The 11563-nt window shown below is 48.9% G+C and overlaps 1 protein-coding gene across 1 annotated transcript; it reads left to right on the top strand.

The window, feature by feature from the left end:
• Positions 1 to 5130: 5130 nt before the first annotated feature.
• Positions 5131 to 11090, top strand: Gjb2 (gap junction protein beta 2). The gene is made up of 2 exons (XM_021203290.2): positions 5131 to 5366; positions 8933 to 11090. The coding sequence occupies exon 2, from the start codon at positions 8955 to 8957 to the stop codon at positions 9633 to 9635; it is 681 nt and encodes a 226-aa protein (XP_021058949.1). The 5' UTR covers positions 5131 to 5366; positions 8933 to 8954; the 3' UTR covers positions 9636 to 11090.
• The last annotated feature ends 473 nt before the right edge of the window (positions 11091 to 11563 follow it).

Below are 11563 nucleotides of genomic sequence, written 5' to 3'. Positions count from 1 at the left end.
AGGGAGGGAGGGAGGGAGGGAGGGAGGGGATGGGATGGGATGGGGACGAGAAAGACCTAGCCAGACATTGCTATTGTTCTCAGCTCAGAATAGGGAATCACGGAGAAAGAGGTCTAGTAATAGACCAGATGTCCTTACCCAACCTGAATAAAGTGCTTAAGCTGCCCACCCACAATACATCTTGCCAGCTGGGAACCTGCTGGAATTTCCAGCTGTGAACTTAAGGCACAGCAGAGATGATATTTAGACATTTAGAGTCCCCATGTCTCCTCTGTGATAGAAGTCTCTTCACGGGCAATCACTGTGATAGATCTTGTCACTCGGGAAAGGAACACACGGTGGCTTTCCGAATTTGCTTGTAGAAGAGACTGACAGCAAGAAGAAGGGCACTTTACACCGGAACTGGTAGTCCATATGTGCAAATATCTCACAAAGCATTACTTGCCCTTGTTAAGAGCAATACATTCTGATAGTCTCTTCTTTTTGTTTCATGCCTGCTTAAGGAAGAAGAGGGGGATAGGAAAGAGGAATGGGGAGAGGGTAAGAAGAAATAAATTTATTTCCCAGCTCACTCCGGAGATCAAGAGGACAACACTAAACTAGAAAACTATAAAGTAAGATTTTTCTCCCAGTACAGGGCCTCGGAGCGAGTCTTAACAGTGCCATCTACTGTGCATATTGGATATTGCAAGCATTTGGAGTTTTTGTTTTGCTTTGTTTTGTTTTGTGGCCCTGAGATTTATTCCCCCCCCCCCCTTTTCCTTTAAGGACATTTCCCCACTAAAGCAGAAATTCTTCCCAAACAGTTTAAGGAGAGTTTTAAGAGAATAACTACCACATAAGTTCTATTCTGAATCTTAAGACCAAATATTACATATTCAGTCCTCGAAAGGAATTTGCAGGTGGCAGACACACTGTAACTAGGACCTTGGGAACAAAAGGCTAGCCATAGTCATTGGTTCCATAGGTAACCATAGTTCAGTAGGAAACAAACCTTAAATTCAGACCACAGTAGACAAATGTTTAACACTGAATTACTATTGTCTATCAAATATAACAAAGAACCAACAATCCATTATCAATCCTGACTATAATTTTTTATAAGTTTTGTTTTGTTTTGTTTGTTTGTTTTGGAGTTCCATCCCACACTTCACTCCAAAAACAATTAAAAATAACATAGGGGACAATACCATTCTCACAAAAATTAGAATACAGAAATCCCATTGACTCCTCTGTGGATAATGGAGAGTTTCCATGCTGACTGGCCATGGTAATACACAGAATTTAATATTCAGTAGGAAAGAATGTTTCCTGCTGGCCAGCAGAGGCAGCTATCGTTGCTTCATTTCAGAGTAATCTGTGTGTGCATTTGATACAAGCATGTTTAAAAGAATCTCTGTAATTCTTCCATGGTCGGCTTAAATAACCACCGAAGAGGCACAGCAATGTGCCCGCAAGAGCCCCTGTTCATCCAGACATGGCATTGGGACTGGCCTCTTCCACCGTGTGTATGTATGCAGCTGAAACACAGCCACTTTGGTTTCCCCAGAACACCTTATGTGTTAAAACTTAAAAAAATAAAAAGTAAACATCGGAGGAAACCTTGTCACTTACAGCAGGCTGGGGAGTGAATAGAGACACCCGGTCAGAGGTACAGCCTGCTATGCCGGCACTGAAGTCGCAGGACATTAATTCACATCATCCTAAGCCATTCAGGGAGGTCAAGGCCAGCCTGGGCTGAAGAAGCTGACTCAAAACAAACAAAAGAACAGCAGAGGTTGTGAAAGCACATCCCATATAATAATCACCCATGCAGACTGGCAGGGCCCAGAGAAGCCATTTCTGCCATGACATTCCACTATCAAATGTAAGGCATTATTAACTATCCAGGGAAGCCAGAGGCCCTCAGGTTTCCAGTGGCTATTTTGGGAAGAGCTGAATAGAATTTATTAATCACGCCCATAGGATTAATGGTTCAGTAGCAAACTCAGGAAAAGCGTATAGAACCTGAAGGGCTGACAACTCTTCCAGAGGCGATCGATGGGCCCATCTTGCCTGAAAACTTGTCAAGTGGAAGGACAGGGGCTCCAGACACTCGCAAGCCTTTTCTTGTTCTGAAACATTCTCTGCCATCACCTACATTTGATTTATGAGTCAGAAATGTGAGGGTTGCATTCAGAGAAACCTTCCCAGGGTTCAAGAGATGGCCCCAGAAGGGAGCAGGCAAGCAGTCATCCATCAAAATGGCAAGGTGTATAATTGTGTGTGTGTGTGTGTGTGTGTGTGTGGTACACACTCACACACAGACACACACATTTATATACATACACACACATACACACACACATATACATACATTATTTAAAAAACAACTATAGAATTAAGATACTAAATAGCCTAGACATTAGCCGTTTTACCTCGTAAGCGCTTTCAGTATCACCAGGAAAGTTCAGCTGAGCAGTAACGAACACGGGTTTATGTTCTCAGTATTGACCAGAGCAAAGCAGCCCTCACCTGTCTGGACACGTGAATGTTACAAGGCGCAGTGGTCAGAGATCCTCACTGGTTAATCATCAATAGCTGCTCACCCCTCACCGTGGTCTGGCCTTGCTGTTCCCTCCATTCACAGCCAACCTAGAAGGTGCCGTGGGATTCTGCTGAAAGCCAAGTCAAAAACCCTTCTCTATCTGGTTAGTTTCCACACACGACTGAGACAAGGGTGAGCGGGTCCACTGCGGGTCCATGAGTTCTGTTCCCATCCCGCTGTGTTCCCGCTGGCGCTGAGCTTCTCGTGGGCCCGAGTGTTGAAAACGTGGGGAGCTGCGATGAAAAGAGTCTGGTTTAGCTCCAGTGCTCACTCTACAAAGGTACCATGCAATAAGGGGTACACAGACTCTTTCTTCACAGCTGCTAATCAGATGCACGTATAGCCTCATTCCAAGAGAACCTCCACCAAACCCTCCCAGCTCTTTCCTGGCTTCCTCTGTCCCCCTGTCCTCCCCTCTCTTCCCCTCTCCTCCCTTCTCCACCCCTCTCCTCTCTTCCCCTCCCCACTCCTCCCTTCTCCCCTCTCCCCCTCTGGAGTATACACATACACAAATAAATTTAGCATTTCTTACCCTAGAGGAGCCTCTGGTCTAGTTGGGAAGAAAACATAACACAAAGAAACAAGGAGAAATGCTGGAAGAGAGGAGGAGATGAGCTATACATCCTAATATTCCCAGCACCCGTGACCATCAGCCAACACACAGCCATTATGCAAATCTGTAGAAGCAACTTAGGGTACTAGACGCTGAACCTGTAATCATAACGTGGGCACTAAACCACAGGAGAAATTGTTTAATGGAGAAAGTGAAGCAGTTCTGATCTCCAACCTATCTTTTACCGGCCAACTTCCTACAATGATTCTAGAAGCTTCTGTCATTCTCACTGAACAGGAGCTCCAATTGACTGAAAACTGTACGACCCATGAGAAGCTAAAGGTGCCAACATCCGTCCACCCCTGCCTGCTGCCATCACCTCATCACCTCTTTGATTCATTTCTAGATGTGCTCAGGCCAAGGAAGTTGTACCACCCCATCTGGCTTGGCCAGTTATTCCACACAAGCTGATTCAGCATGTCTCTCTCTCTCTGAAGGGCTGTACACAGATCCGAGGCTCTCTTCCTTAGAGACACTCCCTCTTAGATTAAGACTTACAGTTAGAAAGGAGGTGGGGGTGCAACCTTGCAAAACCTTCCTCTGCCCAAGCAAGGGCAGTCAGGTCTGCCTGCGGCAGTGAGCCAGCTTTACAGGAAAGCATGTATGTACCTCCAGCTACGGTCCTTTTCATTGAAAGCCATTCCTTGGACCAGATGGGCCTCGTCAGAGTGAATCACTGCCTCTTCACTGCGTGTAAACCTGATCTGAAGGAACTTTGTGAGGATGTGCCCTTTTCATTCCAAACCTGGACGCTCTAGGACTCGGGTTGCAAGTAGTAGGGTGAAGCTAGCTATCCTAAGCATCCTGAAGCGTAGCTTGCTCTTGTGAATGTCCACCTTAATGTCACTTGCCTCTCAAAACTATCCGGACAGCCAAGCAATGTGAACACCGAGCCCTCATAACCCATAGACAGATTGGCGGAGAGGTAGACGCCTGCTGCCCAGGGTCTTCCCAGCAGCCTGGACTCCAAGAGGGATAGGCTTGCCTAACCTCTTCTGCTCTTTCCCCACTTCCGCATCCCTCGCCCCCCCCCCAGCAGAATCTGGGCGCCCCCTCCTTGCAATGCTCTCAGTTGTGGAAAAGAGGACACAGAAAGCGGGGTGGGCGGGGGGGCACAGGCAGAGAACCCTCCAGAGACTGTGACAAGTCCACTTCCAGGCCAGTCCTGGAGACGCACCTCTACATCTCTTTCTGTCCTAGCCACTGGAACTCTGTTCAAAGTGATCGAATTAAATCGGGAATTCAAGGAAATAGAAGTCAGAATTTGGCCAGCCCTGGAGGCGCCCTCTGTTAGTCTGCCTTGAATCCTAGATGCCTCCACTCGCTCACTGCACTGCGGGTCCTCTACGGGAGAGGAGTCTCCTGTGCGCTACTGGAAGCTGCAAAGCTGCAGGCCAACATAAAACTGTACCGTCCGTTTATCTAACGCGCGCGCGCGCGCGCGCGCGCACACACACACACACACACACACAGAGTATATATAGTATATTACTACAGCGAAGCTTCGAACGTAACAGCACACTTTCCACTAGTGAGAGTAGTAAGAGCGACATCAACTCTCTTTCAACATCACCCACTCCCCCAAAAGCGAGTAGCTGGGACTTGGAGCTTTGCGACCTGCGTCCTGGGTGAAGACACAGGGTCTACCAGCTCTGTTCAGGCTGCGCTCGGGACAGGACACTGGAAGGGCCTTGAGCTCAAAGAGAGCTGGGGGTGGGGTGGGGCGGAGTGGGGTGGGGAGTGACCTAGGCTCCAGGAGAGCTCGCGACTCGGCGGGCCCTGACGGCTCTGGGTGCCCGGAGAGCCCCGCCCGTGGCGCTGGGGGTGGCGGGCTACTAGGAGCCGCCTCCTCGGCAACTTTCTCAATCGCTCCAGGGTGAGAGAGGCGGGGTGAGGGCTTTGGTTAAAAGGCGCCGTGGCCAACAGGTGTCCAGGATCGCAGCGCGCGGCGCGCTCCGCTCTCCCAACCCGCAGCCAGTCGGCGGCGCTCCAGCCCACTGAGCGCAGCCTCCACCGGGACCCGAGGCGAACAGCACAGGATCAGCCGGCGACCCACTTCGGACCAACCCACAATCGGCCCCGGGACCCACTTCAGACCTGTTCCTTACGGGGGACAGCGCCTCGCCGCTTCCCGCCACCCAGCGCTGCACGCTCCTCGGGACACAGGTGCGACCGCCAATCCTCGCCACCGAGTCACACTGGTGTAGCCCGCCCTCGATCGCAACGCCCCACGGTGGCTGGGGCGCGAGACTCAGCCCGTAGGGACGCGTGAGGTGCGAAGAGGGGTGCGGGCCGCTGCGGTCCTGGGAAACCGAGGCCGGGACGTGCTGCGCGGTCCCCACGGGCCACCGCCACCCGTGCATAGGGACACGAGCCGTAAACGCGTTTCTGCGGCTGGAGTCGCCTGGCCCGGCTCGGGGTTGGAGTCGGCGGCTCTCGCCGCCTCACACAGCGTGAGCCGGGAGGTCCCGCACAGTGCGGGGTGGGGAGGGACGTGGGGGCCAGGCAGTTCCGCGCACGACTGCGACGTGTTGCCAGTGTTCCTTCGCTAGAATTTTCCCGAGGCCTCCTGGCTGCGTTGTCTGCCGCCATTGAAAAGTGTTTAACCGAAAGCTTAGCAGGAAAACTCGGTTTCATTTGTTAAGCAGGAGGCCTCCATGGGAAGACACTGACCTTTACCACCTAAAGCACTGGGGTGACGTGGGCGACCGTCCAAAACGCGCGTCCGTAGCCGCTCCCGCGAGCTGGGGAACCCTAGCATGCACTCGGGTGGGGATTTTGATTGCTTTTTTTTCTTTCCTTAAATGCTTTTTAAGGATTTGCGTCCAGGCGGGACGCTACAGCTGGAAGGGAAGGCACAGGTTCACAGATGGTGTGCTGCTGAGAAACTTGTCCCTTAGGACAATTGCATCAGGCCCTCAGTGCTGCCACACTGGAAGGGAAGGGAGCATAGGCCTAAATGGGACCCACTGCTCAGGTCCGCGGGACTGTCCTGAGAAGCCTGGCTCGGTCATGGCTACACTTACCCCGGAGTCCTTTGGGAACTATGGGCTAAGCCAGTGAATTATGAGAAGGGTGGAGGGTGCGGTGGGGTCAGCATCTGGAGGCGGCCCACCAGCACCCCGGAAGTATCCTTTAAGGCGAATAAGGGTCATTTGCTGTATATACTATAAACAAGGAGAAGCTCCTTCTACTCAGGAGCGAATGATTCATGGGTTCAAGGCAATCTCCAGGTGACCCATGCCAGGTAGGGACCTGCGTGTGGCCTAGTCCTAAAGCCATCCTGGAAATCACCTCCTACACCACAGTTGAATATTGACAATTTCACCTGCTGGCTTAGTACTCCTAACCCCTCTGTGAGGTCATATTTTAACTTCTCCCTCCGCTTAGGAAAACCATTTAAGACAAGTAGCTGCAATCAGATATGCTGGGACCCACAGCTATGTCCCAGCTGCTTGGTTTTCTTTTGGAGGTATTTTTCTTTCTTTCTTTTTCTTCTTGACCTTGTTTGTTCAATCTGGCCACCCTTTCCCATTTTTTTTTTTTTTTTTTTTTTTTTTTTAGTTTTGGTTCTGTTCTGTTCTGTTCTGTTCTGTTCTTGTCTCTTTTGGTGTTTATTTCTTGAGCCAGGGTCTTGCTCTGCACAAAAGTTTTCCTCAAGTCAGCACAATCCTCCTGCCTCAGCCTCCTATAGAGTTCTGCTATAATAGATGCATACCCCCCCCACCTCCCCACGCCATGTTGTGCTAACTCCAGCTGCGTGGATTTAGAAGCCAACCTGGGTAACACAAGAAACTCAAACTCAGCAAACACTTAAGTAATTTTATAAACAAGTGCAAAGTTTACGCAGAAATTGAGTTTTTTTTTTTTTCCTGTGTTGATAATAATTGGGCTAATCTGCGGATGCTATAGGCAGGCAAAGGTACATGCCCTAGGGACCCTCCAGCTCTGTATTTTGGGTCAGGTGTGATGTTTAGTTCAATGTCCTGATCTCCACTCAGCAGAAGGGGCAGGAAGAACAGAAGGTCTAATTCCAATCAGATTGTTTTGTTAAGCTTGGAACACTGTTGCTTTTCAATCCTTCTGCTGTTGGGGGGCAGACCACATGGAGCTGAGAGGCTGTTCAGAGGACAACCAGCATCCCTAGGGGCCTCCCTCTGACAGGCTAGGTATAAATGGGTCAGGGCTGAACCCGCCCAGCCTGTTGTGCTTCTGCTTTCCAAGTTGGATAGGACTTGATGCTTTGCCGGTATACGTCAGTATCCCTTAACTCCCATGCCCCTGGCCCTATCTCCTCTGCCCACGGCAGAGCTGAGTGGGTTCCAGCAAGTGGGTTCCCTGGTGCTCTGCCACAGCCACTAGGGGCAAGGAGGGACTTCTCTCTGCGTTTGCTGCGAGTCCACTGCGAAACAGGATGTAACTTGCTAAGCAGGAGGGTAGGGTGCTTTTAAGAAAGAGCAAGAGTATTCTTTACAGCTTGGAAGGGGTGGAAGCAAGTGAGTCAGGACAGCGGGGAGGATGGGATTAATCAAAAGAGGGATTGATTGTGACAGACCAGGTGTAGCCATGAGTCAGTGAGGAAGGTTCCTGCCCTGGGATGAAATAGATGATGGTCATTGGCTTATGGAGGCTCATCTAGGACACAGACAATATATAGACACTGTGTTACCCAGGCAGGGTACACTGTGGTGCCACCCAAGGCAAAACCCCCATCAGGTGGCTCCTTGGACCAGCAACTGGAAACCGCTGAGCTAATTTCCCGTCATTTTTCATCATATATTTATTTTAGAATCACTTCAAGGTTAAAACCATAGTCCACAGTGCAACCCTCACTTGCAACACATCTCAAAACAGACACGGATCGTTAGCCAAACAGTCCCAACCTGAGAGTGGGGCTACCAGCCTGCATGTGAAGACCTAAAATGCGGAGACTTGTTTCCGTGCTGTTGTTGTTTGTGTTGTGCTGTTTGTTTGTCTGTTTTTGTCCCTTTTTTGGTTTTCTTTTTTCTTTTTTTCTTCTTTTTTTCCCTGTTCCTCTCACACAGAAGGTGGAAGCAGCAGGGCTTGTAGAGAGAGGTTAAGCTGAGGAATCTCAAATGTAAATACAAACCATTAGTAATGACATAGCGCTCTTGCCTCCCAAGCCCATGAATATTAAAATAGTTTAAAGAAGTGGCCTCAGCCAAGAAACTACTGGGAAACAACATGGGGTCCTGTGGGATTTCACAAATTCTGCCATACGAGCCGGGCAGCCCTGGCTCTACGGTGAGGTTGGCCCAGGCTTTTTTCTGTCACTGTGATACACTGCAAACCTTGTCGCTACTGACACAGCCCACTGGGTGACCTGTATGGAAATTTGAACATATGGGGACAGGCTTAGCCAGGACTCGGTTTTGCCCTATATAGTAACGAGTACTCTGCTTTGGTGCACCCCATACCCACATCTTTATTATGTGCTAAAGACTAGGTGAATTAACTCAGGTTAAAAAAAAACAACAAAAAAAAACCTTTTTTTTTTTGAGAACTGTACAAAGAAATATGTTGGAGATGGTTTGGGAGCCACACACTTAACCCTATGGCAAAGTAAATTGTGTTGTCACCGATCAGCATCCTAGAGGAGGCTGTGGAGTTTGTCCAGGAAGACAGTTGAGAATACGTGCCCAGAACCAGAGATTAGGACCCACTTTCTGGCCAAACCGATGATACCTGTTTTTTATGTTTGTCTTCTCCAGTGCCAACCACCCAGAGGACAAGATGGATTGGGGCACTCTCCAGAGCATCCTCGGGGGTGTCAACAAACACTCCACCAGCATTGGGAAGATCTGGCTCACGGTCCTCTTCATCTTCCGCATCATGATCCTCGTGGTGGCCGCGAAGGAGGTGTGGGGAGACGAGCAAGCCGATTTCGTCTGCAACACTCTCCAGCCTGGCTGCAAGAACGTCTGCTACGACCACTACTTCCCCATCTCTCACATCCGGCTCTGGGCTCTGCAGCTGATCATGGTGTCCACGCCAGCCCTCCTGGTGGCTATGCACGTGGCCTACCGGAGACATGAAAAGAAGCGGAAGTTCATGAAGGGAGAGATAAAGAACGAGTTTAAGGACATCGAAGAGATCAAAACCCAGAAGGTCCGCATTGAAGGGTCCCTGTGGTGGACCTACACCACCAGCATCTTCTTCCGGGTCATCTTTGAAGCCGTCTTCATGTACGTCTTTTACATCATGTACAATGGCTTCTTCATGCAGCGTTTGGTGAAGTGCAACGCTTGGCCCTGCCCCAATACAGTGGACTGCTTCATTTCCAGGCCCACAGAAAAGACTGTCTTCACCGTGTTCATGATTTCTGTGTCTGGAATTTGCATCCTGCTAAATATCACAGAGCTGTGCTATTTGTTCATTAGGTATTGCTCAGGAAAGTCCAAAAGACCAGTCTAATGCATTGCCTGGCTGCTAGAGCAACGATGGAGGGAGAAGCCGAGGCAACCCACGCTTAGTCGCTTAGTCGCCAGAGCTCAGCCACCAGCAGTTCCCAAGACAAGCATTCCCATCTTAAAGGCCACCATTTGAAGTCCCCGTAGGCTTCCCATGAAACTCCAGAAGCCTCCGTGGGCCTCCCTTCCCCCAAAGCTTCCAAACAAAGGCCCAATTCTATGCCTGTATTAATGGGTTCTAAAGTTAGTTCCACTGAGACCCCGTGCTGGTAGCAACCAAGCTTGGAGGATACATTCACAGTTTAAACAAAGGGATCTCACATTGTTTCTCTTCTTCTGAGGGCAGGAGAGAGGAGCCCAGTCCTGAGGAAGGTGCCACTGGGAAAGTTCCTCCCGCGTGGTACCCTCCCCCAAGTTACCCCTAGCTGAAGGTAAAGCATCTCCATACTGTTATTTGCTTTGATAGTTTATGTCTGCAACAATGGACAAAAAGCTATTTTAATGCTTCAAGCGCTGTGTACATTTTTTTTTTAAATGAAAACCTTAAAATAAGATAGGCTCTTTTGTTCCTAGAATGATCTGGAAAGCATTATACATTCCCCCTAGTTCAGAGGTTCAGTGTGTGAAGTGAGCATGGTGTGTAACCAGATCTCACAGGGTCTTTAAAAGGAAACCTGCAGTGTGGCTGAGGGCCCACCTATTGTATTCACCACTGGTGTGCTGGGCTCAGGGCTACAACCCTACTGCCTGTCACAAGTGAGACAAACTGGAAGCGTCTCATGCTGGCTTCTGACAAGAAGAGGCCTCAATTAAAATAGTCAACTGTAATTTTGTGTAAGAGACAGATAGGATATGCCAACAACGGGCAAGCGCCATGAGCCTAACTCAGCCCCACCCCACCCCACCCCTAACCCCCACCAGTTTGTCTACTCTGTAGCTGTGGGATGTTGCAGTCAGCATCAGAAGATAGTGCGACTTCATGCATTTGCTTGGGAATTTCACTGCCATGGGACAATTCAATGGTGCAGAAACCAAATGGGGTGGTTTTCAAAGAACCAATGAAACGTCTAGACTCCCAGTCCTGTTGATTAAAACTAAGTTTTTCTACTTTTGAAAGTGTGTTTGCCTTCCTCTTCAGCATTGCCTTCTTAACTGGAAACAGAAATGTGGATATTTGGAAGAAATAGAAGAAACTAGTTTAGGTCAATATATAACCTTTCTAGGGCAAGTTGAACCATTACCATTATGCCTTATGTGTTTCCTACAAGATGACAGTCAACAAATCCAACAGGGGACACTTCTTTCTGCCAAGAATGTCATTGGAAAGCCATTTTGTAACAATAAATAAGAGTTGTGGTTTCATGCTTGTCACTGATATAATTTTGTAAACCCCTAAATGTCCTTTATTAAAATATGATTATTTTGTATACTTTAAAATTAAATAAGGTTTTTAATAGAATACCAAACTTTAACGTGACCAATGGTAAGTTTTTCTGGCTTTTGTTTGCTTCTTGTCTTTGAAACAGGGCCTCACTCTGTCACCAGGCTGGCCTAGAACTCTCAGAAATCTGCCTGCCTCTGCCTCCCAAGGCCTGAGATTAAAGGTGCACATCACCATGCCCAGCTATACTAATTTGTATATACATATATTTCATAGTTTATATCTTAAAGCATCCCAGAAGTATGCTCACATGTTACAACATGTTCTGGGATTCTGCCTCAGTTACAAAAAATATCCTGTGACTAGAAAACTTGATAAAGAGAGAGGGAACAGACCACTGCTGCCCAAGCCCATGCACTCTAAGAGGTTCTGTGAGCCCCATCCTAAGGGCTGTAAGGTCTGAGAGTCAGAGCGCAGCAGGAGCACGCTGAGTCCTGGTGACAGGATCAGTTCCATTTCTAGAAGAAGCAGAGGAACTCACAGCTTACACG

This window comes from Mus pahari, chromosome 8, assembly GCF_900095145.1.
Source record: "Mus pahari chromosome 8, PAHARI_EIJ_v1.1, whole genome shotgun sequence".
NCBI classification, from domain to species: Eukaryota; Metazoa; Chordata; class Mammalia; order Rodentia; family Muridae; genus Mus; species Mus pahari.
The sequence above is the reverse complement of the archived record's forward strand: the minus strand, read 5'-3'. Positions and strand labels throughout refer to the sequence as shown.

Excerpts from the sequence above, each read along its gene's own strand:
- Gjb2 (XM_021203290.2), top strand. The coding sequence starts at position 8,955 with ATGGATTGGGGCACTCTCCAGAGCATCCTCGGGGGTGTCAACAAACAC.